The sequence below is a fragment of the Myotis myotis genome, unplaced genomic scaffold (genome assembly GCF_014108235.1).
Source record: "Myotis myotis isolate mMyoMyo1 unplaced genomic scaffold, mMyoMyo1.p scaffold_m19_p_8, whole genome shotgun sequence".
Classification (NCBI taxonomy): Eukaryota; Metazoa; Chordata; class Mammalia; order Chiroptera; family Vespertilionidae; genus Myotis; species Myotis myotis.
The window spans coordinates 31,820,572-31,848,327 of NW_023416390.1; the positions used below are offsets into that span (position 1 = coordinate 31,820,572).

Here is a 27,756-nt window from a genome sequence, read left to right on the forward strand (position 1 = left end):
AGACAGAACAGAGGCCAGCTGGAACCAATCAGCGTTCTCGTCCTTAAGTCCTGACGTTGAGCAGGACAGAAGTTCAGATCTAGATCATCTCTGCAGACAACCCAGCCCTCAGTCTGTGCTAACACCCAGCGCCAGCAGGGGGCAGCAGCCCTCCAGCCTCCAGTGCTTGGTCCACCTTGGGCCCAGGTCCTGATGTGCCTGGACAAACACACCACTTTCCCCGAATAACACACAGAGCCTAGGTACTGGCCTTGTCCTGCCCCAGCCGAAGATGGCCAGAGTGAGGATGAGGGTGGTACCCCCAGAAAGTCAAGCAGCCAGCTGCTGGGTGGGTGTCAGGGCAGGGAGCTCCCTTGAGGTCAGTCAGGACTTTGCAGGGTCAATGGTTAGGAGGCTGCATCCAGGCCCAGGTCCTGAGACCCAGCTGTGTGCACCCCCAGGCCCTGCCCCTGCGGTCCCACCACTTCCGGAGGGTGGGCAAGAAGCCGGTGCTGACACTTGTCTGGGATCCTGAGGACACGGAGCGGGAGCCAGTGCAGCAGGTCAGAACCCCGGTCTGGCGCCGCTTTCCCAAAGCACCACTGTGGCCCGGACCCCACCCCCTCCCCCGCACCCAGGCTCCTGGTGGTGGGCACCAGTTCACCCACATCCCCTCCTAGCTTTCTGGTACCACCTTCCTCCCTTGGGGACACCCACTGTGAGGAGAGGCAGAGATAGGGGGAGGTTCCGCCTGTCTCTTTAGAACAGGGCCTTTAACTTTTGAGAATCTGATGAAAGCTATGGACCTCCTGCCCAAGAAATTCTGTATAACAAACAGTCTTTACCTAAACATGCTCCCTAGGCCAGCCCAGACCCCACCGTTTCCCTACCCTAGTGCTCACTGTGTGCCAGGGCCCCAGGGCCTCGGTATTTGAGTGGGCTCGGCTCTCAGACTGGCAACAGAGGCCTAAAGAGGCAGAACAAGTGGTCTCAGGCACCCCGCTGACAGATGGTGGCAGAGCTAGGCTTGGTCCATGGGTCCCTGACCCCCCTATCCCGTGGGCAGCCCCTCGAGACCCACCTGAGTCACCGCCGGGCTCTGCTGTGCTGCAGGTCATCACCATCTTCAGCCTGGTGGAGGTGGTGCTGCGGGCAGAGGCTGCCGCCCTCAAGTACAGCGCCATCCTGAAGCGGCCGGGCACCGAGGACCTCTTGGGCCTGCAGGACAAGGAGGAGTGTGACAGTGACCATGACCATGAGCAGGAGGACTGAAGCCACACCCTGGCACCACCCCACCGGCCTACCCCACCCACTGGCTTTTAGGAATAGGACCTTTTGACACCAAAGGGGATTTTTAATTTGGTTTTTAACATCTCAGGGTTTTGTTTTTATTTTTTCATTCTATTTTATTTTTGCAGCTCAGTTTTTAAATGAACTGGAGGGGAGAGGGTGGGGCTGGATGGGCCAGTGCTTATCAGAGCCGAGTGGTACCGTCCTCCTGGGAGGCCATCCCCCCTTCTGCCAGGCCACCCACTGCCTTCCCCTTCCCAGGAAACGGGGTTTTCAGCAATCAGTGTCATGGAATAAAATCAGGTGTGAAGAGCAGCCTGATGTATGGGGCATGGCTGGGAGGCCGGGACAGCAAGGTGCCCCTTGGGCCCAGGACCAGGGATCTGGCTCAGGCTCCACCCCTCACAGCTAAGCTGGGTCACCACCCTCTGGATCTGGAACCTTCCTGTCAGTTCCAGGATGATTCACAGAGCTGGCCACTTGGCAGATTGATGCCAGCGCCTCGTTCTGGCTGATTAGAAATGTCATTAGTATGCAAGGCGCAAGCTCACCCATCCCTGCTGCTGATGGCTGTGTCCATCCCTGCCCCCACCACATCCACTCTGCCTGCCAGACCCCAGATGGGGCATCGGTTCTGTAACAACCCCTCCCCCTCCCAGGCTAGAGCTCTGGCCCTGTTTCTATCCCTTGGTTCAAGCCAGTACCTCAGCACCTTCAGTCCCGATCTTGCACCCTGGCAGCACCGAGGGAGCCTGGGAACAAAGTGAGGCTGGGCCTGTGGGACATGAGAGGAGGGGCCCTCAAACTGGCCTTCCCAACCAGGGAGCGGAAATGGGCTCCTGGTGGCCCAGCCTGGCCTAGTCACCTGGCATCCACAGATGCCACCCACCATCTTCAGGGACGCGGGGACAGAGATGGCAGGCCCCTGGGCAGCACTCTGTCCCCAGCAGCCTGGCCACAGCCCCTGCTCCTTCCCCACCAAACTAGGGAACCACAGGTTGGCTTCCCCAGGAGCTGCCAAAAACTACAGTGAGGACCATGGTGACCAAGGACTCGACTTCACCGTGCCGTTTCCTTGAGGGTAGTATTAACAAGCTCGTTTGGTCTAGTTATAGTGAATTTTCTTCAAAGGAGAACTCAATGCAGTACCTTTAGGAGGGCCTCGCAGGGACTGGGCATGGCTGCTTTAGTCTGTCACCAGCGGGCTGTGGTGCATTGTCCACCCAGCACTGGGCTTGGTGCTAGAGGGGACAAAGGACACGTGTCTGTCCCTGCCCCCTGTTCCTTTCTCTCCTCTAACACCTCAGTCAGCCTTCAGTCTGTCCATCCTGCCATTCAAAGCTGTCCCAAGGGCCACCATCCCCTTTCTGCTCCTGTCCCCAGAGGCTTCTAGGACCAAGTATGTGGAAAAGAAGAGGTGGGCGTCTGGTGGTTTGGTATTTGGATGAGGAGGTTTCTGGGTGCTTCCCTGGCCTGGGTGGCCTAACAGTGAGAGCCCAGGGTGAGGCCCTGTCCCCAGCCCCTCAACTGCCCCACCCTCTGAGGAGGAGCAGCCCTCCTTTCTGCTCTTGTCCCCCAGTGCCCCTCCGGGAAACAGTGGGTTAGAGAGCTGGGGCTCCCTCGAGGGCAGCTTGGGCCCAGGCCAGACATCCCTCCATAAACCCCAGCCCTTCCAGGCCCATGAGGTTGGTCAGCAAGGAAGATCTTTGCTGCCTAGACTTGCTTGGGAGGCAGAGGCTGGCCTTGATGTCCATAGAGCCACAAGGGCCATAGCAGCCTCATCCACCATCACCACATTTGGTATGAGTGGAAACCGCCCCCAGAAAGGATTCTGGTCTCTGGTCAACGTGACATAGCAAGACTGCCCCGCCAGGACCAAGGCTCAGGCACCTGCCCTCCACCACACCCACTGCCTGGGCCCACCGTCTGCACCCACACATGCAGGGGATGGGTGGGACCATGTCCATGGGTCCAAAAAGGAAGACAACCCCTTCTGTTGCCCCATGCTCAGGGGACTGTTGACAAAGGGGGTGATGAAACACAAAAACCTCATCAAAAAGGAAGACTCACAAAATAAAATACAAATTAAAAAAAAGATAACAAGGAAGACTCGTTTGCTTCTTAAGCTGTCCCGGAGCACCTGCGTGCCCATGCAGGCCGAAGCCCAGGGCACAGAGCAAGGCTCTTTTCCAAGTCGCCGTGGGCGAGGGAGGCAGATGCAAAAAAAGTCACCACATAGTGAGGTTCTAGCAAGTTCCAAGTCTGGGTGGCGTATTCCCAACCATAATGGAATGGCACCCAGAAAAAGATGGCAAAGGAACTGAGGCTTGAAGGTACTTGATAGGAGCCGTGAAGGTCTGAGGTCACCAGGACCAGAGTGCCCAGGGGTGTGCAAGGCGATGCTGGGGAGGCAGGAGCAGGTGGGTCACCTCGAACCTCTGCCGCCAGCGTTTGCACTCCTCTGGACAGTGCAGAGCCCTGGAAGGTTTCCATCAGGGTGTGACCTCTGTTCCTTCCCTCATTTATGCAACCACAGTGAGTGTCCACGATGTGCCAGTGTTGTCAGAGCTGACGGTCAGGAGGGGGGTGTCCCGTTTCTAGTGTGGCAGGTGGCAGTGATGGCACGAGAGGGAAAGCAGGGAAGGGAGGCCCCGTGTGGACAGAGGCCTTGGAGCAGCCTGGTGGCTATTTGCAGGCACAGACCCTGGGGCAGGAGCGTGGTGGTCAGTGGAGGGGCGCGAGGGCAGAGCCCTGGGCTGGAATGAGCTGGGAGAGCCCGGGGGCTGAGGCAGACTCACCTAGCCTTTTCAGATGTCGGGAGGATTTTCCTAGGATTTGAGCAAAGGAGGGGCACAAGCCAGCGCCTCCCCGCTCTCCAAGCTGCGTGCTGAGGACAGAACCTGGGGTTCTGTATGGAGGCTGCGGCCAAGATCCCTGCAGGGATGGAGAGGAGGAGGAGTGAGGTTGAGAAGCTGGGGGCAACAGTGACAGCATTTACGAAGGAATAGATGTGGAAATGACAGCAGAGGTCTAAAGTGCAGGGGGGCACCTGTGCTCTGGCCAGGGAGTAGGTGCAAAAAGGACGGGCAGAGAAGCGATAGGACAGAGTGAAGGGCAGAGGCTGGACTCCTGGGGATAGGGAGCCTCCTATGCTGTTGCTGGGAGTTCTCAGAGATGGCGGAGAGGGGTTAGGAGAGTGCTGACAGCTCAGCAGGTGAGCAAGCAGGTCCTCATGATCAAGCCAAGATAAGGACACACCTACGTGTCTATCTGCAGATAAATGGGTAAAAAAGATGTAGTACATACACTGAGTGGCCAGATTATTATGACCACCTGACGTTTGTAGGCAAATTAGCTATAATTAGCCGCTGAAGTTGCTAGAGGGCCAGACCATTATAAACATCTGGATAGCACAACATACCTAAGTATCATTGCTGATCAAGTTCATCCTGTCATGTTGATGGCGTATCCCAATGGAGATGGCTTCTTCCAACAAGACAATGCGCCATGCTACGCTGTCACTGGTCTAGGGTGGGTGCAGAGGTGCCTTGCGTCAGACAGCTGGAAACAGTCTGTCCAGGCCGGCCAACTCCCAGTGAAAGGACTGATCTCCGAGCTGTTGCCCGTGAGGCAGGCCCAGTGTGGCCTTAACCCTAACACCAGAGTTAAGTTAGGGTTTTTCAAAATGCTAACATGCACCACTCCCGGTGCTCGTATTGTGCAGGAGTGGTTTCAAGAACACGAGGGAGACTTTGCCTTGCTTAGGTGGCCCCACAATCACCAGATCTCAATCCAATTGAGCATTTGTGGGACGGAGTTAAAAGAGCCATCAGGCAGCTGGTTCCACAACCATCAAATCTCACAGAACTGGACAGTGCTATTCATCAGGCCTGGTGTCACATTCCTCGCATCACCTTTCACCATCTCGTGGAGTCAATGCCAAGAAGAATCGCCGCAGTATTGAAGGCAAAAGGTGGCCCAACGAAGTACTGATGGGGGTAGTCATAATAATCTGGCCACTCAGTGTATATAAAATGGAATATTATTCAGGCTTCAAAAGGATATCTGCCCTGGCCAGTGTGGCTCAGTTGGTTGGGCATTGTGCCCAATTGGTCGTCTGTTGGATTCCCAGTCAGGGCACGTGCCCAGGTTGCAGGCTCAATCCCCAGTAGGGGGCATGCAGGAGGCAGCCAATGGATGTTTCTCTCTCACTTCCATGTTTCCCTCTCCTTTCCTCACTCTTTGAAATAACATACTTTAAAAATAAGTAAATATAAAAGACATCCTGCCATTTATGACAGCATGGATGAACTGGAGGATATTATACTAAGTGATATAAGCCAAGCACAGAAAGACAAATACTGTGTGTTCTCATATGTGGAGTCTAATCTAAAATACAAGCAGAGAATAGAATGGTGGTTCCCAGGGCAGGGAGGGAAAGAATTAGGAGATGCAGGTCAAAGGGTAGAAGGTTTCGGTTAGAAAATGAATGAATTCTGGAGACCTAATGTACAGCATGGGATAGAGGTAACAATACTATGTTGTACACTTGAAATTTGCTAAGAGGGTAGATCTTTTTTAAAAATAATTTTTAAAAAAATTTTATAGATTGACTTTTAGAGAGCGGGAGAGAGAGAAATCGATTTTTTCCACTTACTGGTATTTATGCATTCATTGGTTGATTCTTTTTCAGTGTGCTTTTAGAGAGAGAGAGGAAGGGAGAGGGAGAAATAGAAACATCGATGAAAGATGTTTCTCCTGCCTCCTGTACACCTCCTCCTGGGGACTGAGCCCACAACCCGGGCATGTGCCCTGACAGAATCCACTTGGTGACCTCCTGGTAGATGGGGTGACACTCAATCCATTGAATGACACTGGCTGGGCCATTGGTTGATTCTTGTATGTGCCTTGACCAGGGATCAAACCTGCAACCTTGGCATATTAGGAAGATGCTTTAACCAACTGAGCTACCCAGCCATGGCAAAGAGGGTGGATCATAAATGTTCTTACCACAAAGAGAAAATGATGACTATGAGGTAAGTGATGGAATGTTGATTAGCTTGATTATGGTGATCATTTCACAGTGTATACGTGTATCAAAACATCAAATTATACACCTTAAATATATACAATTCCTATTTGTCAATTATACCTCAGTGGAGCTGCTAAATTCATTAATTTAATTAGAAATGGAATCTATGTCCCCTCTCTTGAATCTGAACAGGCCCTGTAGCTGCTAACAGGCAGAAATGTGCAAAGTGACAATGGGCTAGTTTCTAAGCCCATAAGAAACCGGCTGCCCTAGCTGGTTTGGCTCAGTGGATAGAGTGTTGGCCTGTGAACTGAAGGGTCCTAGGTTCGATTCCGGTCAAGGGCACATGCCTGGGTTGCGGGCTCAATCCCCAGTAGGGGTTGTGCAAGAGGCAGCTAATCAATGATTCTCATCATTGATGTTTCTATTTCTCCCTCTCCCTTTCTCTCTGAAATCAATAAGATATATTAAAAAGAAAGAAAGAAAGAAAGAAAGAAAGAAAGAAAGAAAGAAAGAAAGAAAGAGAAAGAAAAAGAAAGAAAGAAAGAAAGAAAGAAAGAAAGAAAGAAAGAAAGAAAGAAAGAAAGAAAGAAAGAAAGAAAAAGAAAAAGAAAAAGAAACTGGTAGCTTCTTCCCATCTCCCAGAACCCAGCTGCCATGTTGTTTGGAAGCTAAAGCAGCCTGTGGAGAAGCCAGCCCACAGGGAGAGGAGCCGGTTATCATCCATGTGACAGCCGCCTCGGGGAGTGGATCCCCAGCTCCTATCCAGCCCCGCAGCTGAGGCCTTGCAGATACACTAAGGTTGTGGGTTTGATCCTGGGTCAGGGCACATACAAGAAACAACCAATGAATGCATAAATAAGTATAACAACACATCTCTCTTTCACTCTCTCTCTAAAATAAAAATGTTAAAGGCATTAAAATAAAGTAATTAAAATAAATAATAAACAAGTAATTGCTTCTCGGTCTTTTGGCTAAGATTAAGTGTAGTACCTGTTCTTATCAGTTTAATATCTGATACGTTCTCTATCTGAGGACAATCTATTAAATGAGAAAAAAAAATGAACAAGTTTGTGATTTGGAAACTGGTAAATATCGAATTAAAAAGCCAAGAGAGGGAAAGATGACTGCCTCTGAGATGGGAAAATGCAGGTAGAGGGGGCTGCTGTTTTTGTTTTGTTGTAACAAACATGGATGATCTAGTTCAGGGGTCCTCAAACTACGGCCCGTGGGCCACATGCAAATACAAATATTGTATTTGTTCCCGTTTTGTTTTTTTACTTCAAAATAAGATATGTGCAGTGTGCATAGGAATTTGTTTATAGTTTTTTTTTAAACTATAGTCCGGCCCTCCAACGGTCTGAGGGACAGTGAACTGGCCCCCTGTTTAAAAAGTTTGAGGACCTCTGATCTAGTTTATACTTTACACACATGTATAACTCGGATAAAAAAAAAACTTAAAAATTTATTTCCTTAGCGAGAATGGATCTACAATGGGTTTGAAAGGCTTCCTGTACATTCAGCAACGGGTACATCAAACTCCATTATTCCAGTAAATAAGATAAAGTTTTTGCCTACAAGCGGCCTGATAGTCCCACTCAGTTAAAATGCTGCCTAAGGTTTTTAGCTTAAACACTCAGGTGGTAGTCTTGGCCCTGAGGAGTCCTGGTTGCCTCGGTGGAGCCCCAGGGACTGTGTCTATTGTGTCTGAGCCAAGACCAGGGAGTGCAGGGTGCAGGGCTAGCTCCTGGGCAGCTGCCAGCCTGGAGGCAGCAGCCTGGCCGGGAAGGGCAGGACTGCAGACGAGGCTCCTGGCCCCGCTGGGAGCTGTGCCACATGCCCTGCCAGGCAAGCACCACTGAGGCCACCTTCCAGGATCAGGTCCCAGATTTCAGGGGGACTAGAGGTGGAGGGGTGCTGAAGCAAACTGAAGATTGGAGCGCTGGCAAGTGGGAAGAGGAGGGCTGATGCCTTTGATGACCACAAACGAGTCTGGAGATGGGAGAGGGTGTATTTGACACTTGGAATGAAGAGTTTAAATTTGCACATAACTGAGTTAGGTTATGAATTTAAAACCTTTTACAATATAATTTCTCTGAGCCTTCTCTGTATGGGTTTTATGATGGGGGATATATATATATATATGACATAGAGACTGGGGAGGGGAAAACTTTACCCTAAGGTTCTTCCAGCTGGTCTAATCATCAAATAGACATGAGACAGATTAGCAAGAGAATCCGACCGAACTTCATACATACATACGTATGGGAACCCCACATCCGTGAGAGTCAGAGGCCCCACACGCACCAGAGGTTCAGACAGACGGGGAACTTGACATTCTGGCCGAGGGATGAGGTAAGGCAGCTCGGGGGCTTCCCTGGGTTGCTGCAGGATTAGAAGAGCAGATCTTAGTAAATAGAAGCATGCCCTGCCTTATAGGTGGGTCAAAAAGAGATTATAGCTGATCATCTCTCTTAATTCAAGTGCTTCTAGGCAAAGGGAGGGGCAGAAATTTCTCTTGAGCCTGAAGCTAACATTGCCCTTAGAGCCTGGAGCTAAAATTGCCCTCAGAACAGTCCGCCTGCCACAGAAGCACAGTTGGTGTGACTAGCTCAGGGGTTCTGTCACAGCGATGTCATTTTGGGACTGTGGTTTTCTCTTTAACTTCTAGGTTCTGGCTGGTCTAATAGTCAAATTCACATGAGACAGGTTAGCAGCAGAAAACAAATTAACATTTAATAACATGTATTCCTCTTACAGACGTGGGAGAGACCCAGAGCAACTGAGGAACTCTCCAAAATAGTGGAAGCCACACCTTACATCCATCTTCAGCTAAAGACAAAAAAAGATGTTGGGTGTGGGGAGTGAGAAAAAGAAGATTATGTGCTCTCTTGAGGGTTAATACCCCTTCGAGGGATATCACTTCTGATATTTCAAAGGTGATGGCGAACCTATGACACACGTGTCAGAGGTGACACACGAACTCATTTTTTTTGTTGATTTTTCTTTGTTAAATGGCATTTAAATATATAAAATAAATATCAAAAATATAAGTCTTTGTTTTACTATGGTTGCAAATATCAAAAAATTTCTATATGTGACATGGCACCAGAGTTAAGTTAGGGTTTTTCAAAACGCTGACACGCCGAACTCAAAAGGTTCACCACCACTGTCCTAGATGCAAAGAGCAAAGGACAGGGCTGGCTTCAAACCTTTCACTGAAGAAGTGATAGGCCTGGGACGTGACTACCCAGCATGACCTGCCCAGTTGGCGTTTATGGTCAGATCTCCCTGTGAGGTTACTTTCCACAGACCCCCATTTTCATCCACAGTATGGACACCACCTTTCGTTTATTCATTCATCTGTTGACAGACATGTGAATTGTTTGTACCTGTTGGAGAAGGGATAATTCTCCCCCTTCTACTCTTTAGTTTTTAATTCTGAACTAGTAATAAATAATAAAAATTGACACAAGACTAAATTAATAGGATGTTAACAAAAATTCCAAGGTGAATTAAAAGAGTGTTTTATTCAGATATGATTTGCAAATCAGGGACATAGCCCTTGGTGTGAACCAGAGACATATTCCAATGTGGAGGGGATAAAGCATGGTTTCCAAAGGCAAAGTGCAGGGGCTGCTGATCAAAGAGGCGAGTGGCTGTGGGGAAGACCACAAACTTCCATCACTGGTTCTCTGAGAGGTGAGGGCAACTGCAAAATTCAAGGATCTGCAGACTCGGGGATCCAAAAGTAGGGCTGTGATGCAAGAACAATGGGTAACATGATGAGGCATTTGTCAGGTCCTAGTTCTGGTTCAGGCCGTAGAGCACAAGTTCTGGGTTATCTATATAATAAAAGCCTAAGTGACCGTTACAGCGGAATGACCAGAACAACCGGTCACTATGATGCGCACTGACTACCAGGGGGCAGACGCTCAACGCAGGAGCTGCCCCTTGGTGGTCAGTGCACTCTCACAGGAGGAGCACCGCTCAGCCAGAAGCCAGGCTCATGGCTGGCGAGCGCAGCAGTGGTGGTGGGAGCCTCTCCCGCCTCTGCGGCAGCGCTAAGGAGCAGCAAGCAGGTGGGCAGTAAGGAGAGAGGGGTCCCGGACTGCGAGAAGGTGCAGGCCGGGCTGAGGGACCCTTCCCCCTCCCCCCTCCCCCTAGTATATGAATTTCATGCACTGGGCCTCTAATTTATTTATCAGCAGAAATCAGCGCAGAGAGAGCATTCGGTTGCAGGTGGCAGGAATGGCACCAGGTGTTTGAATGGTGGGGTCAGACTGGACCTGGGTTCAGCAACCTCGGTACTTGAGTTCTAGCTAGGAAAGAATTCAGAGCCAAGACTCAAACTATAAGAGAACATTTCTTTATAAAATTACAGAGGTAGAAGAAGTAATACGTAGAAGAGATGGGCTGAGGAAATGAGTTGTGGAGGCAAAAGAAGGGCCCTAGGAGCTTGGGAGTGAGGAAGGTAATGGTAATGTGCCTGAGGGTGGGGGTGGAGAGTAGGATAAGGAGAGGCACTGGGAGAAAGCACTGGGCCAGCCGTGGGCAAACTACGGCCCGTTTGAAATGAATAAAACTAAAAAAAAAAAAAAAGACCGCACCCTTTTATGTAATGATGTTTACTTTGAATTTATATTAGTTCACACAAACACTCCATCCATGCTTTTGTTCCGGCCCTCCGGTCCAGTTTAAGAACCCATTGTGGCCCTCGAGTCAAAAAGTTTGCCCACCCCTGCACTGGGTCCTCCATCCTAAAGGTTTTAAGATTTTAGAGGAGGTCCCAGAGGAAGATCTTAATAGAATATTCGGCAGTTTTCTAGGCGTGTCCTTTGGGGTTGTGGTCTCCACGGATTGGCCAGCACCAGGGCAGGGGGTCATTATTCAATGCAGCTGATCCTGAGGTCGGCCATGGGGTTCCTGGTCTGGTTTTGTTGCTTTTTTGGACCCATAGCTGAAACACAACTGAGGTGTAAATGTTATCTCTAGGGAGAAAAGGTCAAGAGGTTGAAACCACCTGACCATGGATACACTAGGGGACGAGAGGCCACGCTGGTGGCGAGGTCACACCCTACAGTTCTCCGCTGCTGGGCACCTGTAGCTTTCTGCCCTGGTGACCTTCTGTACCTGGCCCATCACCCTGGCTCTGCTCATGTCTGTCTGTCACAGTTCTGTGGGCCAATTCCAGGCCTGGGAGCAGAGCCTTGCTCTTTAAACAGCCTCGGGGGTCACCCTGCAAAAACCCAAATGAGGATGTTTAGGCTCGGATAAGTCCTCAAGGAGAAAAACCAGTTTAAAACATGCGCGCAGGACAACCACAGTGTGATGCTCAGGTCAGAAAATGAGGCTCAAGGAATGTTCAAACCAGGCACCTTTTTATGTTTTTTGTACAAACACATATGTGAGAAACTGACAAGACAGAGAAAGTCACTGCTCATTAAAAGGAATGTAAGCAGGGCTTGGGCTGGGGCGGGACAGGCTTGTTGACACAGCTCTCATTCCGGATTCCCAGCTGTGATAAGGTTGTGTCTCTACCCTTGGGATGTTCCCTCCTGCTTTCAGGGACACAGAGGAGAGTCAGGCCCCATCCTGCTCCTGCTGCCTCCCAGGTGACTGCAGTTGGAAATAATCACTAGGTCACTGTGGAATATTGCGGGGTGGCCTGTCCTGGGCCCCGACACGCCTATGGCTGTTATGGATAGTGCTGTTATGAATATGGGGGTGCGATTATGTCTTGAAGAGCCTGCTTTCAGTTCTTTAGGGTTCACACCCAGAGGTAGGATTGTTGGGTGGGAGGAAAACTTCTGAACGCTCCTGATCAGAGGAGAGCAGACTCATGCCTGTGCTCCAAACCCATCCAAGGGAGCAGACAACATCATGCCAGGGCACAGGGCCCCACCCCGCCTGCCCTCTGAAGGCACCTGTTACCGGACTGGGTACCTGGCCCAAGCGGGTCTGCCTAGGGCCATGGGTAGTGTGTGGGTTCTTGAATTCGTGCAAGAAAACTTTCACAACACAAGTCCAGGTGAATTTTAGAGGACGTTTATTAAAGCTGGGGACAATGAAACAAGGAAAGGTTGGGGACATGAGCCTGGGCTGGGCTGCTTTGGCTCCCTAAGAAGTCAGAGAAAAGGGGGCCTTGGAGATTTTTCTGGGACGAACTGCCACTGCCCACTGGTTGTAAGCCTTCCGGGGTCCCTAAGAGTTTAGGAGCTGCATGCCTGTGGAGAAAGAGGCGGGGAGGCCACGTGTGCTCCTAGCCAGGCGGGACCTTTGTTTTGAGGGGATTGTAAAGGCTTTGCCTTTAGGAGAGGGCTTAGGGGAGGACCTGAATAGAATATTCGAGAGCTTTAAGTCAATGGGTCAAAATGAGATTGATCCCCTTCACCCAGATGATCCCAGGGTGTGGTTGGCAAATGGCACTAATTGGATTTCTGCTATCTGTCTCCCAGAGCAGGATGATTTAAGCTATTTACCCTCTGGCTGGGGAGGAGAAGTGCAAACTCCTAAGTGTCCCTGGTTTAGGGAAGATAGGATTTACTAGATGGCTACAACTGCTGCTTAACACTCTGTCTCCCTTTGCCTATTCCCTTTTACCTGGCTTACAGGCCTGTCTCTCTCACACACACTGCAAGGCTGGCCCAGCCCAGGGTATTTGGGCACACAGACCAGGTCCCCACTCTGTTGTCACCACCACCCCACCCTTTTCCACCAAACAAGACTCCGAGCCCCAGCTCCGGGACACACCCAGTAGTCCAGTGCCTGTGTTGTGGACCAGCGTTCGCGAGAGTAAGACCACTGACTCCAATTAGGTCTAAAACAGCAAGCGAGGATTTATTGAACTGGCCAGTGACTGCCTCGGACTTCTCCACGCAGGGAGCATGCCCAAACAGCAGCCCCAGCCTTGGGGTCAAGCAAGCTTTTATTTGCACAAACCATAAATATCCTCCATAACTGTTACAATGCTCTACAAACCACAAACATCCTTTTACAATACTCTATTCAGGGTTCTCACGCACAGGTGTGCTGACCAGGAACTTCTAGGGCCATGCATGGCCACCCATCCTTAGCCATATCCTTGGTCTTGTCAAATTCTCAGAACTCCGAACAGGTCACCTCAACCTTTGCTAAGTCTAAAATTTCCCACTGCTACTTTAAGTTTGCTTTAAGCCTAGTGCACTATACCTGTCCACCTGCCCAGGCCAAGCCTGGTGAAAAGCCACCTGGATGGCAGGATGACATCAGGAAGCCAAACCAGGCCGCTTGCAGGCCCTGTCCTTGCACCCCACCTCCCTCAGCACTCAGAACCGAGCCTGGGCCCAACTGGCTCAAGGAAATACTGAACAGATGAGGTAGATAAAGGAGTGACAGGTGCCCAGGACTTCAGGAGCAGAGGGTAGGGGGAGCCCAATAAGGACCCTGTGAATCGTCCTCACCCTGAGGGCACCTGCCTCTTAGGCCCACCCTACCCTGGGGGGATACCAGGGCTTCTCCTTGCTAAGGGCTCCGCCTTTTTCAGGACCCCTGCCCCAAGGCTGTCACACCCAACCAACAGGAGGGGCTGTCTCAGGGTGGCTGCCTGGGGCCCTGGGAGGGACCCAAAGGTTTTTATAGCCAGGGATGAAGGCCTCACCAGATTAAGCCCAAAGATCTTACCTGCAGCTGGTGCCCTAGAGTCTCAGCCTCATCCAAGTTCCAGCCTCACCAGGTCCGGGCCCCTCTGCAGTTCCAGCTCCAATGCCGGCCCACCATCCCACAGGCATGCAGGGAGCCCACGTGCTGCTGCTGCTGCTGCTGCTGGGCCTCAGGATACAGCTCTCCCTCGGATTCATCCCAGGTAAGGGGCCCCTTCCAGCTAGCCCCACACATGGGGTGCTCCCCCAAGGCTGACCTGACCTCCCTCTCCCCTTGGCCAGCTGAGGAGAAAGACCCAGCCTTCTGGAACCACCAGGCAGCCCAGGCTCTGGACACCGCCAAGAAGCTGCAGCCCATCCAAACAGCTGCCAAGAACCTCATTCTCTTCCTGGGGGATGGTGAGTGGTCATGGCATGTTCATTCCCACAGCCCCACAGTCCTGGTACCCAGGGCTACCTATGGGCACAGCCATGCCTGCAGACTCAGACCTGACTGGGTTCCACTCCTTCAGGGATGGGGGTGTCCACGGTGACAGCAACTCGGATCCTAAAGGGGCAGATGAATGGCAAGCTGGGACCTGAGACCCCCCTGGCCATGGACAAATTCCCATTCGTGGCTCTGGCCAAGGTAAGGGCTGGGTGGCCTCAGGGTGCTCCACACCACAGGGGTAGGGTGGGCCTAGGGAGCCTGGTAGGAGGGAAGGCCCCAGGAGGGTTGGGGTCTGAGTTAGGGGCCCAGGGCCTGGTCATGATCTGGGTGTCTGCCCAGAGAGGAGCTGATGATGTCTCTGTTCCCAGACATACAACGTGGACAGACAAGTGCCAGACAGTGCAGGCACAGCCACAGCCTACCTGTGTGGTGTCAAGACCAACTTCCTGATCATTGGTGTGAGTGCAGCAGCCAGGTACAACCAGTGCAACACAACACATGGCAACGAGGTCATCTCCGTGATGAACCGGGCCAAGAAAGCAGGTGGGCTGGGGGCCAGCCTAGTGGGCAGGGGTCGGGCCCAGAGGGCATGGTGGCTCACCCTGACCTGACTTCCATCACCCTCAGGGAAGTCAGTGGGGGTGGTGACCTCAACGAGGGTGCAGCATGCCTCGCCAGCTGGCACCTACGCGCACACGGTGAACCGCAACTGGTACTCGGATGCAGACATGCCTGCCCAGGCGCTGAAGGACGGCTGTCGGGACATTGCCACGCAGCTCATCACCAACATGGACATTGATGTGGGTCATGAGGGCAATGGGGACCTGAGCAGAGGGGGTGGGCCCCATGCTGGCCACAGTCCCAGGCAACCCACAGCCTGAGCCCCGGGGCCTGGGGCCTGGCAGTGTCTCTGGGCACTTGGGATGGTGGTGTAGAAGGTACAGGCAAGCCAGGCCTTGCCACAGACCTGGTGGGGGGGACCTAGAGATGGTTTGTTCAGGGGGCAAAGGGCCAGGCAGGCCCCAAGCTCACCTGCCCTACTCCTCTGGCTCCAGGTGATCCTGGGTGGAGGCCGCAAGTACATGTTTCCCAAGGGGACCCCAGACCCTGAGTACCCTGGTGATGCCTCAAAGAGCGGAGTCAGGTTGGACATGCGGAACCTGGTCCAGGAGTGGCAGGCCAAGCACGAGGTGATGGGGGCTCCTGGGGCAGGGGATAGAGCAGGGCCAAGGGCAGGGCTGCTGGTTGTAGAGCCGTGGGCTGAGGCCTGGTTCTGTCCCTCCCAGGGTGCCCGGTATGTGTGGAACCGAACAGCGCTCATTCAGGCGTCCCAGGACCCCTCCGTATCACACCTCATGGGTAATGACCCACCCCTCCCCCACCTTCCTGCCCTGTCCTCCGGGTCCCTGGACACTCATGTGTGCACAGACCCCACTCCACGGCTGTCAGTCACCCCCGCCCCCTTTCCCACAGGCCTCTTTGAGCCAGGGGACATGAACTATGAGGCCAACCGAGACACCCAGCAGGACCCAAGCCTGAAGGAGATGACAGAGGCCGCCTTGCGTCTGCTGCGCAGGAACCCCCGGGGCTTCTACCTGTTCGTGGAGGGTGAGTGAGTGGCACCCCCTCACTGAACAGAGGGAGATCAGGATTTAGGACAGGTTCCCCACCATCCACCCGTGGTCTTTCTGCAGGCGGCCGCATTGACCATGGTCATCATGAAAGCAGAGCTTACTACGCACTGACAGATGCTGTCGCTTTTGATGACGCCATTGACAAGGCCAGCCAGCTCACAAGCGAGAAGGACACCCTGACCCTTGTCACTGCTGACCACTCTCATGTCTTCACTTTTGGTGGCTACCCTCTGCGTGGCAGCTCCATTTTCGGTAGGTCTGGGGAGAGTGGCAGGTGCCTGCTCCTCGATTAGGAGGCAGAAAATGCTCTGAGCCTCCGTTTGCTCATCTCTTAAATGGAGTCATAATAGCCATAGCCTTGCAGGGTCTTGTGTGGATTAAGTCACTGAATAGGCAAGCAGTGCTGGGGCTTAGCACACAGGGGGCGCTGCAGAGCTGTGGTGGTGCCATCACAGGTCCTCTTCTCCCTGCAGGGCTGGCTCCTGAGAAGGCAAAAGATGGCAAGGCCTACACCTCCATCCTTTATGGCAATGGCCCCGGCTTCGCAGTCAGCGGGGGCTCCCGGTCAGATGTCCGTGACAGCCAGAGCAGTGAGTGCGCCGGTGGGTGGGCGGGCAGGGGGAACTCGCCGGAGGGTGCCCACCATACCTGATTCCCCATTGTCTGTTCAGGGGACCCCAACTACAGGCAGCAGGCGGCCGTGCCCCTGTCGTCGGAGACCCACGCTGGTGAGGACGTGGCGGTGTTCGCGCGTGGCCCGCAGGCGCACCTGATGCACGGTGTGCAGGAGCAGAGCGTGGTGGCGCACGTCATGGCCTTCGCCGCCTGCCTGGAGCCCTACGCCGCCTGCGGCCTGGCCCCGCCTGCCGAGCACGCGGAGCCCTCAGCAGGCCCCTCGGCTGGCCCTTCACTGGTTTTGCTGACTGGGGCGCTGCTGCTGCTGCTGCTGGGGACCATTAAGCCCTGACTGCCCCACCCCTCACCCGAGGGCCCACCTCCCCCAGGGGCCCTGCACCAATTCTGGGCCACTTACTGCCAATAACTGGGGCCCCGCACTGCCCCCAAGCTTCCCAGGGCCTGACCTTTACCCCGCGGTGCACACTGCCGCCACTCGGCCACCTTGGGACTGGGCACCCTGGAGCTGAGGTGGTGGCTTCCTGCAGCTCCCCAGGTTCTCCCAGCTGCTCAGGACTCCCAGCCCCCAACCTTGACTGCCGAGGAAGTTTTGTAGCACCATGGGGAGCTGAGGACTCTGGCACATGGGGGGCTCAGGGGGGTGTCCTGGAGAGGGACAGCTTCCTGTCACCCTACAACCTGTCCTAATGGATACCTCCTGGCCCATAGGCCGCTGTGGCCAGTACACCTGGTGCCTTTGACATAAAGCCCTGGGCTTCATCATCTAGGGGCCCAGTGGTACCATTTCACAGAGGAGATGGGGACACAGAGAAGAGAGGAGGCTTGTCCCCGTCACTAGGCTGCTGAGGTGGTCACCTCCCAATGCCCATCCAGGCTGAGAGCTCCAAGGAACATCGCGGAAGCTGCTGGTGCAGGGGGCAGCCCCAGAGCAGCCCTTGCCCCCACCCTGAGGCCATGTGGGCACTAGGCATATATTTATAAACAGGGGATTCCCTGCATCCAGGGGCCTCTATTCTGGGAGGGACACATATAAAACTAAAATAAACTGCTTTACAATGTAATGCCAGTTCTGATATGTTCTTGAAAGAAAAATCATTAGTATTTGGGGATACAGCATGTGTGAGTCAGAGGAGGGGAAGGTAACTCGGAGGAGGTCAGGGAGCAGGAAGGAGCTCCCTGAGGAGCAGACAGGTGCCCAAGATTGGAGGCAAGAGGGCTTCTGCAATGCTAGCCTGGGTCCTGAGGCAGCAAGTGACTTTGAAGCCAAGAGCTGGGTCAAAGATGGGGGGAAATGAGGGATAAGGAGAAATGGGGAAAGAGCTCGAACTTCATCCAGAGTGTGGCTTTGAGCAGGGATATAACATGATTTTTGAAAATATCAACCTGGGCATATGTGGGGAGGGACCAAGATGGTGGCATAGGTAAATATGGTACTTGCTTCTTCCCACAACCACATCAAAATACAACTAAGCCCTAGCCGGTTTGGCTCAGTGGATAGAGCATCAGCCTGCAGACCAAAGGGTTCCGGGTTCGATTCTGGTCAAGGGCACATACCTCGGTTGCAGGCTCCTCTCCGGCCTGGGCTCATGCAGAAGGCAACCAATCGTGTTTCTCTCACATAGATATTTCTGCCTTTCGCTCTCTAAAAATCAATGGGAAATATCCTCGGGTGAGGATTAAAAAAATACAACTAAAGTAACAGAACAACCATCATTCAGAAATGCCTGAAATCTGACTGAATAAAGTCATGCAACTAGGGAATTAAAGAAGAAAACATATGGAGACAGGAAGGAGGGGCAGAAGCGCAGAATGGGCTAGTCTGAGACCCTCATGTGGCGTTTTTTGTTTTTGTTTTATTTTTTAATTCAGAGGGATATCTTGGCTGTGGAGGCCTCCTATGAGGAGCATGGGGTCCCATCCCCATGGCAGACCCTCAGCCCAGGCTTCCAGTACGGGAAAGAGAAGTCCCCATAACTTGGGGCTTTAAGAACCAGCAGGGATTGTGGCTGAGGGACACAAAGGCTTCTGGAGACCAGACAGTTTCTCTTAAAGGGCCAGCACACAGACTTACTCAGACTCAGTCCCTCTGAGCTCCGGCGCTGGCTGGGGCAGCAGCTTGAAAGGATCCAGCGACATACAGGGAGGAACTAAATTGTCTGGCTTCAAGGCAAGGACTAGGGCAGTAATGGCGAACCTTTTGAGCTCGGCATGTCAGCATTTTGAAAAACCCTAACTTAACTCTGGTGCCGTGTCACATACAGAAATTTTTTGATATTTGCAACCATAGTAAAACAAAGACTTATATTTTTGATATTTATTTTATATATTTAAATGCCATTTAACAAAGAAAAATCAACCAAAAAAATGAGTTCACGTGTCACCTCTGACACGCGTGTCATAGGTTCGCCATCACTGAACTAGGGGGCAGCTTTCTCCCAGACAAAAGTGCTCACAGAGGTCATTGTTCCTATGCTGAAACCTCTCCCTGACATAGAGCTGACTGGCAGGTGCCATATCTGAGCCTCCATCAACCTGGCTCACCCTTTGCCCTGCCTTGGTGATTCCCTGAGATTCCACCTTACCCACTTTGCAGCATCACTCAAGCCATTTGCAGCAGCTTTTCTATTTGAATTGCCTGTCCTGGCTCAGGCTTCAGACTTTCCTAAAATCTCTCAACAAGTAGCAGCTGGACTCAGCACGTCCCATACCTCTTGATAAGTGGCCGGGGCCTGACATTAGCAGTAGCCTGTGTTGGGTCACAGTTTGGCCTCTCCTGGGCACCTGGAGCCATCTGCAGATCACTCGGTTGCTTGTGTGGGTAGTCCCAGGCAGGGCACAGGCAGTGATTGACTTTGCACCTCCCAGGAGGCCCCAGAGTCAGTGCAACTGGTGGACAGCTTCAGATCATGCCAGATTACAACTCTACACATCCACGAGTGACACACTCAAGGGGCAGACTTGAGCACCAAAGCCCCACTAAAGCAAGTCCTATTCCACAGGGGTGTCTTCTGCACAACAGCTCCTCCGCTATTGGTCCTCAAAGCCAATTGGCCTGGAGTCAATTCCTCCCAGTTATGCCAACAGCAATCAAGGTTCAACTACAACAAGACAGTGCACACAGCCCACCCAGGTGTGCACCTATGTCCAGCTCAGGTGACTGGGGAGGCTGAGCCACTGGGCCCTACAGGACACCTACTACACAAGACCACTCTACCAATTCCAGGAGACATAGCAGCTCTACCTAATACATAGAAGCAAACACAGGGAAGCAGCCAAAATGCGGAGCCAAAGAAAAATGTCACAGATGAAAGACCAGAAAAAATCTGGAGAAAAAGACCTAAATGAAATGAAAGCAAGCAAACTACTGGATACAGAGTTCAAAACAATGGTTATAATGAGAGCTTCAAGGGACTTAGTGAGACTTTTAAGGATCTTAGTGAGAATTTCAAAGACTTGAAAAAGGTCCAGTCAGAAATGAAGGACACACTAATTGAAATGAAAAATAATTTACAGGAAATCAACAGTAGAGTAGAGTATGCTGAAAATCAAATCAATGATTTGAATATGAGGAAGCAAAAACACACAGTAAAAAGAGCAAAAAGAAAAAAGAATCCGAAAATATGAAAATAGTGTAAGGAGCTTCTGGGACAACTTCAAGCATACTAACATTCATGTTGGGGGGGGGGGGTGCCAGAAGGAGAAGAGAGAGAGCAAGATATTGAAAACCTATTTGAAGAAATAAAGACAGGAAACTTCCCCTACCTGGCGAAAGAAATAGATTTACTAGTCTAGGTAGCACAGAGAGTCTCAAACAAGAGGAACCCAAAGATGCCCACACCAAGACACATCATAATTAAAATGCCAAAGGTTAAAGACAAAGAGAGAATCTTAAAAGCAGCAAGATAAAAGCAGTTAGTTACCTACAAGGGAGTGCCCATATGACTGTCAGCTGATTGCTCAGCAGAAACTTTGCAGGCCAGAAGGGCATGGCAAGAAATATTCAAAGTTATGAAAAGCAAGGACCTACAACCAAGATTACTCTACCCAGCAAAGCTATAATTTAGAATGGAAGGTCAGATTAAGAGCTTCCCGGGCAAGGACAAGCTAAAGGAGTTCATTACCGCCAAACCAGTATTACATGAATATTAAAGGGTTTTCAAGAAGAAGAAGAAGGAGAAGGAGAAGAAGAAGAAGAAGAAGAAGAAGAAGAAGAAGAAGAAGAAGAAGAAGAAGAAGGAGGAGGAGGAGGAGGAGGAGGAGGAGGAGGAGGAGGAGAAATAAAAAATGAAAATATAAACAATAAATAGCAATAAAAATGCAAATCTATCAACAGTTGAATCTAAAAATCAAAATAAATGAACAAGGAATCTAACAAACAAAATAAACTGATGAATAAAATAGAACCAGAGGCATGGAAATATGAGACAGACTGACAAATCTCAGAGGGAAGGTATGAGAAGGGGTGGGAAGAGATTAACCAAAGAACTTATAGGCATATATAGATAACGCATGGAAACAGACAATAGGGTGGTGAAGGTATGGGTTGGGGTGGGAACTGGGTGAGGGGGGTCAATGGGGTAAGGGGGACATCTTTGATCTGTAATACTCTCAACAATAAAGATTATATATATGTATATGGAATCCTGGCTCCTGTGGGGAGAAGACTATATTCTGTTTTGTTGGAGGGAGTGGGGCAGAAGCAGGAGATGGGAAACCCCAGGAGAGATGTGGACACAAACCTGTCTGACCTCCATCCCAGGGCCAACATTCTGGGGTACCCACTCCAGTAGAGCTACACTTACGAGTACCTAACCCACCCAAAGGGAACATTTAAAAGAATCCCAGAAAGGTGAAATCAACCATATTTTTCAATGCATTTGAACAGAATTACTGATTTATTTGTCCATTGACAAAGGTGCAGAAAACCACTAGGCTCTCACTGGAAATACTAAGATGGTAGAGCATGCGTCCTCATTTACTAACATCTTGATTAACACTAACATCACCTTGAAGGCCTGGGTCTCAGGGCAGTTTAGTCCAATCCTGGATTTCAGTGGCTGTCTCAGAATGGGAGCATAATGGAAGAAGAACATCATTAGCTGGGCTCACTGAAGCACCTCACTCACTGGGAACTCCATCCATGGGTTGTGCAAAGGGTTGTGTTAGAATCCAACTACTATTTGTCTTCCCTTGATCTTACCCACCAGTGGGAAGGTGCCACTTGTTTGTTTCATAAATGGACTCAAAATCCAAGGTAACCCACCCTAAACGGTTTGGCTGAGTGGATAGAGCCTCAGCGAGTCCCGGGTTTGATTTCGGTCAAGGGCAAATGCCCGGATTGGGGGCTTGATCCCCAGTCCAGGAGGCAGCCAATCAATGATTCTTCTATCTCTTCATTGATGTTTCTATCATTGATGTTTCTATCTCTCCCTCTTCCTTCCACTCAGAAATCAATAAAAATATATTTTTAAAAAACCAACAAGGTAGGCCTACATTTTAAAACTCTAAGGTTTCAGAAATATATTATTCTAGAATTAGTGTTGATGGCCACACAACTTCAAACATTCTAAAGAACATTGAACTGTGCACTTTAAAAGTGTGAATTTAATAGTATTTATTTTTTTAGAGAAAGGAAAGGAGAGAGAGAGAGAGAGAGAGAAAGAGAGAGAGATGTCAGTTTGTTGTCCCACTTATTTATGCATTCATTGAATGATTCTTGTATGTGCCCTGACAGATCAAGCCTGCAACCTTGGTATATTGGGACAATGCTCTAACTGAACTACCTGACTAGGGCTATCTAAATTTTATAACAGTTTCTGCTCCCAAGTTTTTTCAATGTGTAGGTATGAGGGGGTTTATTGTCAAACACATTGTTGGCCACAAAGTCAGGTGTCCCTGGAAACATTCCTAACATCTGTTTGATTGTCTTTACCTTGAAGGGGTAGACACATGGAAGTGTGTTTTTTTAAGGTTTTTATTGGGGGCCTCAGACTGAAAGCTCTTGTCACTCAAGACATGCCAGCAGCTTGGTCTTAAATTAGGAGGGAAGTTAGAAAGAGAAGAAGGAAAACTCACGAGAGCCCTTTTCAATACATTGCCATCAAGATGACTCATTCTTGGTTGTCTGGAGAGTTTTCACGGTCACACCCAATCTTGAAACTGTGAGCAGGATACCTCACTGGCTGGGCTCAAGCTGCTGCATAGAAACATCCAGGGACTTCTAACGTGAGCCTGCACTTACCCCTTGTGTCCATAAATCAATCTGAAGAATGCATTGATGATTAACACTTTGGTTGGATAGTGGGTCTTACAGGGCTCAGAAGACTCATTCCTAGGAAGTCTCAGTATCACCCTCTTGTAGAAATGGTGAGCCATTGAAGATGGGGCAATACTGTAACTATGGGATGTAAATTGAGGCCAAATTTTCCCAAAAGGAATGGGCAGGTAAATGGAAGGCAGTCAGGTTGTATGGCCTTCATTGTGAAGGACACTCTGGATCATTTCCATCTTGTGACCTATCATGGTCCTAGGTTTGTGGTCTGTCTCATTTTTCTGTATTTTGCATCTAGTGTAAATTTACATAAGCCATAAAGAGTATTAACAGTTATCTTATACTAGTACTTCTTCAGTAATCATAAACAGTTGGACTATATAGGGAAAAAAAGAATTAAGTACAGTGGAACCTTGTTTCTTGAACAATTCGCTTCTCAACCTCACAGCCCTTTCAAGCTGATACCTGTATGATCAGTCACGCATCTCTCAGGTGACAAACAGGAGAAAATGCATGAATATGAGTCAGTTTACCACTGTTAAGATCTCAGGACAGTATGCTGTGAATATTTCTGTGTGTTTTTTTTCTTTTGTTGCTGCTTATAATTTTTGTTACATTTTCATTTTTTACTGTACATTTCCTTTGCTTTTTGTTAAATTTTCATTTACAGTTCATGCCCTTTTTGTTTTTAAAGTGCTTATTTATAGATTAAACAGTATAATAGATAGGTATTGAATATAAGAAAGGTTAAAACAGGGAATCATTTGGGGGGTCTGGAACAGATCAATTCAATTTACATTATTCCTAACGGGGAAAAAGAATTCGGTTTTCGAACAGCCTTCCAGAACGAATTAAATTCGAGAAACGAGGTTCCACTGTATAACTATTATAATATTAGTAGTAGACAGGTAAAGACAATCAAAGAAAATGGATTTTGAGTTCAATATCAATCTGGAGATTCACAGGCCTTGTCAATGTCTTGGGATCGCTGTCTGCCTCTGTTGTCAACAGCTTCTCATCCTAGAGGAGTCTGATGTCTGTTTTAGATGCAGGCAAGCGGACATCTGACAGGGGCAGAATCGTTTTTAGATGAGAAATGCGAACCCATGAGTTAACTCCTTTAAGTTGAGTTGCACACAACAAAACTAAAAAAAAAAAAAAAAAAAAAAAAAGGTTTAGTTAGTTGCACATGGATTCATTAGTAACACCTGATCTGGTCTTTTCTAATGAGATTGGAGAGAGTCTTTTATTTGATGTCTCTCCCAATAGACAAAATCTGCTGATTGTAAGCCATGGTCTTTGAAGTCTTCGTTTCCTGGAAGCGCTCTGTGAAATGAATCATCTACTAATTTATTGATTTTTTTAAACAGAATCTTTTATTAGCAGGGAGCAAAGAACATTCTTGGTCCCAGATAATTTGATTGCTTACTGCTGTTTGTTTAGCTGCTGCATCAGCTAAGTGATCTCTGTTTGTTTGCTGGTAGCTTTAGAATGTCCAGGAACCTTGATTATTTCCAGTTGTCTTGATTGCTATATGTGATCTAATAATTCTGCAACCTGTTTTCCATTCTTTATAGACTACCCCCACGGAAGTTAAGAAGCCTTGTTGCTTCCATAACATTCTGAAGTCATGAGCTACACCAAAGGCCCAGTGACTGTCAGTGTAAATACTGACTACTTGGTCTTTGGCTAACTGACAAGCTTGAGTTAAAGCAATTTAATTTATTTGTATTTTTTATTGATTTCAGAGAGGAAGGGAGAGATAGAAACATCAATGATGAGAGAGAGTCATTGATCAGCTGCCTCCTGCATGTCCCCCACCGGGGATTGAGCCCACAATTCAGGCATGTGCCCTGACTGGGAAATGAACCGTGAACTCCCGGTTCATAGGTTGATGCTCAATCACTGAGCCACGCCAGCTGGGTGAGTTAGAGCAATTTTCTTGTCTTGTTGGTCAGATCTTAATTTGGCTACATGAGAACGTTCCATTATATCCACCTGAAAGTTATTGCATGTTCAGCTGAGTTATGTTCCTGTTTGTCTTTGAGATAAGATCCATCTGTAAACAAAAATAAGCCTGCATTATGACTAGGAATTTCCTGTAAATCTTCCCAGGAGCAAGGAGGTGGTCAGTGTTTCTATCCTGTAAAGAAGGTAGTGAAGTTGCTGGGTTATGACTGTTACATTGAGCAAAAGTAATAGTAGGTGTAGAAAGCAGGAGTATTTCATAAGAAGCCAGTCGAGTAAAGGTGAGAGTTTAGCAAAGATTTGACAGAATAAGGAGGAACCTAAAAGGTTAAATGTTTGTTTGCATAACATGGTTGCAGCAGGGGTGGCCCTCATGCAGCGAGGGAGCCCGTTTGGTACTGAGTCTAACTCAGGGGTGGGCAAACTTTTTGACTCGAGGGCCACAATGGGTTCTTAAACTGGACTGGAGGGCCGGAACAAAAGCATGGATGGAGTGTTTGTGTGAACTAATATAAATTCAAAGTAACATCATTACATAAAAGGGTACGGTCTTTTTTTTTTTAGTTTTATTCATTTCAAATGGGCCGGATCCGGCCCGCGGGCCGTAGTTTGCCCACGGCTGGTCTAACTGCTGACTGTAATACTCTATAGAGCTATGATGCGCACCGTGTTTCTGAGTTAGAATTCCTAAAGCATTTTCTTTATTTTCCTGTGTAAGAGGGAAGAAGGTACGTTTATGATTAGGTGTCCCAAAATTGGAGCTTCAGATGGTTCTTCCTTCAGAGCTCCTACACTTCGTTTCCCTTCTACTTGAATGAGATCAAGTCCATCTGATTTCAATATGGCATATAGAGGTGGAGGCATTAATGAACAGGTTGAAACCCAGTTGTGACAGTGTCCAGCTATCTCTCCCAAGCCCCGGAGCTATTCCCTAGTTCTTGGAAGAGGAAAGGCAAAGAGTCATCTGAGCTGTTCAGGGTTAATTAGTATCCCATTTTTTTTTTTTTTTTTACTTTCTCAGCAAATCCTCAAAACCATACTATGATACTATGAGTTAGGTACATTTATTATCTCAAGTCCAGAGAGGTGAAGTTGTTTGTCCAACACCATACAGCAAGTGCCTAGCCAGGATGTGATCTTAGGTTAGTCCAACCACAGAGCCCTAGACCAAGACCTTCCCGCCTGTTGCCCACTGAGCTCATTTTCCTCCAGCCTGCAGTCCCCCGACACCCACCACTTTCCAGGAGGAACAGCAGGAACAGAAGGAGGGCTATTGTTGGTGGAGCCCCAGGCACTGTAGTGTCCTGAAGAAATAAGAGGACAAAGGTGCCAAAAGCTCTATGGGGGCATCCCTGGGCCTGGTGCCCGGGAGGTGGAGACAGTGCAGGTGGAAGTGCAAGGGCATCTGGGCAGCCTGGGCAGGCATCAGGTGGAGGCGCCTGCGGAAGGCTTCATCCAGGACCTGTCTTTGGGGTTTGGTGCTCTCTGCCGGCAGTAGAAAGTGTTGGCCCATGACAGTGCCCATGCGGGCTGAACACCTGTGGCCCCCGAGCACAGGGCAGAGCTGTAGTACCATGTGAACCTGTAGTGATCAGGGAACACGGTTAGTGGTTGCAGCTGGACCAGAGCACAGCCAGAGCCTGTGGCCACCACGCGGAAGTGGCTTAGGGTCCTCTTGACACCTTCCAGGATGTCCTTTCGGGACGGGGCTTCACTGAAACTACAAAGCCAACACCATCAGCGTGTTCCGGTTTCAGAGCTGCTTGGGTCTTCCCCTCAGAAGTAGCAGAGATCCCAACAGTGACAGCCCAGTAGGTGGCTCTTCGTGAGTGGGCGAAGACTTCTGGAGGCGGCTTGCTGTCTGGGGACAACCGGAGAGGAGTACAAGCCCAGGTCTCCTTCCCAGATGCTCGGACAACCTGGGGCTCCTGCTCCCTGAGCCCCAGGGACTGGCTCAGCTCTGGCAGTACTGAGAGCAATGTCAGCTCCCCTGGTTTTCCTGTCACAGGAAGACCCCTGGTGTTCGTCTCTGGTGGTCCTTTCTGGTCCATCACAAATGGCCTCAGCACACCGACCAGCTCCTCCCTCCTGAGGTTCTCTGGCTGCAGCAGCCCTGGGAAGGACTGATTTCCCAGGGCCCCCAATCGTTTGCTGGAGCCTGGAGGTTGCAGCTGATGCCAGGCCTCGGTGCTAAAACCTGCGAGCTGAGCGGACCCTTAGCCCCTGCCACCAGCTACCCAAGACATGCCCCCAAACCCGGTAGCCACCCATCTAGTATCCCATCTTTAGATATAGGACTGCCACGGTACGTCACTTGAGGCACACAGAATTGGAGCTTGTCTTTTGAGACACGGTGTTATTTTATAGCCAGCTGCTGTCATAAGTAAATGGTGTCCTTTAGGGAGTCTAGTTATGTCCTAGAGAATAAAACTAAATCATCCACCTATTGGATAGGGTTCAGTCTCCGGGAAAATCAACATCATTTAAATCAGCCTTTAGTATCTGAGAAAAATGGGTGGGTTTCCGTATATCTCTTCGCATTACAGTCCAAGTAAATTAGAGATCTCCTCCAGGTGATAGTAAAGAGCTATTGACTGTCTTTCCTACAGGAATGCTGAAGAAGGCACTACAGAGATCTTATGAAAAATATTGGCAATCCACAGGAATGGCTGATAATAGGATACATGGATTTAGAACCACAGGATGTCTGGGAATACCTCTTTTTATTTTTTAAATCCTCACCTGAGAATATGTTTTTATTGCCTTTTAGAGAGAGAGGAAAGGGGAGGTGGGGGGGGAGAGAGAGAGAGAGAGAGAGAGAGAGAGAGAGAGAGAGAGAGAGAAACATCAGTGTGAGAGAGAAACTGATCAGTTGC

The 27,756-nt window shown here is 49.8% G+C and overlaps 2 protein-coding genes and 2 pseudogenes across 13 annotated transcripts in view; 3 read left to right on the forward strand and 1 right to left on the reverse strand.

Moving 5' to 3' along the window:
• DIS3L2 (DIS3 like 3'-5' exoribonuclease 2) overlaps nucleotides 1–9,317 on the forward strand; it is a 358,040-nt gene extending 348,723 nt beyond the window's left edge. For 9 of the 12 annotated variants that reach the window (XM_036319251.1, XM_036319247.1, XM_036319255.1 and 6 more), the window contains 2 exons: nucleotides 441–542; nucleotides 1,093–1,579. In XM_036319251.1, coding sequence (XP_036175144.1) covers nucleotides 441–542; nucleotides 1,093–1,251 — 261 coding nt within the window. In that variant the 3' untranslated portion in view covers nucleotides 1,252–1,579. Of the gene's footprint in view, nucleotides 1–440; nucleotides 543–1,092; nucleotides 1,580–9,061 lie in introns of those variants that run through there. The other 3 variants (XM_036319257.1, XM_036319258.1, XM_036319256.1) reach the window with 2 other exon arrangements.
• LOC118662362 lies at nucleotides 7,256–7,364 on the forward strand (annotated as a pseudogene).
• Nucleotides 9,318–11,001: 1,684 nt separating the features above from the next.
• Nucleotides 11,002–17,702, forward strand: LOC118662175 (intestinal-type alkaline phosphatase-like). The gene is made up of 11 exons (XM_036320798.1): nucleotides 11,002–14,144; nucleotides 14,224–14,340; nucleotides 14,454–14,569; nucleotides 14,740–14,914; nucleotides 14,999–15,171; nucleotides 15,427–15,561; nucleotides 15,658–15,730; nucleotides 15,845–15,979; nucleotides 16,066–16,257; nucleotides 16,479–16,595; nucleotides 16,677–17,702. Exons 1-11 carry the CDS (start codon nucleotides 14,045–14,047, stop codon nucleotides 16,970–16,972), a joined length of 1,629 nt encoding a protein of 542 aa, XP_036176691.1. The 5' UTR covers nucleotides 11,002–14,044; the 3' UTR covers nucleotides 16,973–17,702.
• Nucleotides 17,703–26,150: 8,448 nt separating this feature from the next.
• LOC118661091 lies at nucleotides 26,151–27,151 on the reverse strand (annotated as a pseudogene).
• Between the last annotated feature and the right edge of the window lie 605 nt (nucleotides 27,152–27,756).

What these genes read in the sequence shown, in the direction of transcription:
- LOC118662175 (XM_036320798.1), top strand. Translation starts at nt 14,045, where the DNA reads ATGCCGGCCCACCATCCCACAGGCATGCAGGGAGCCCACGTGCTGCTG. An exon ending in CATTCGTGGCTCTGGCCAAG is followed by an intron (nt 14,570 to 14,739) that starts GTAAGGGCTGGG and finishes CTCTGTTCCCAG; the next exon opens with ACATACAACGTGGACAGACA. An exon ending in GAACCGGGCCAAGAAAGCAG is followed by an intron (nt 14,915 to 14,998) that starts GTGGGCTGGGGG and finishes CATCACCCTCAG; the next exon opens with GGAAGTCAGTGGGGGTGGTG.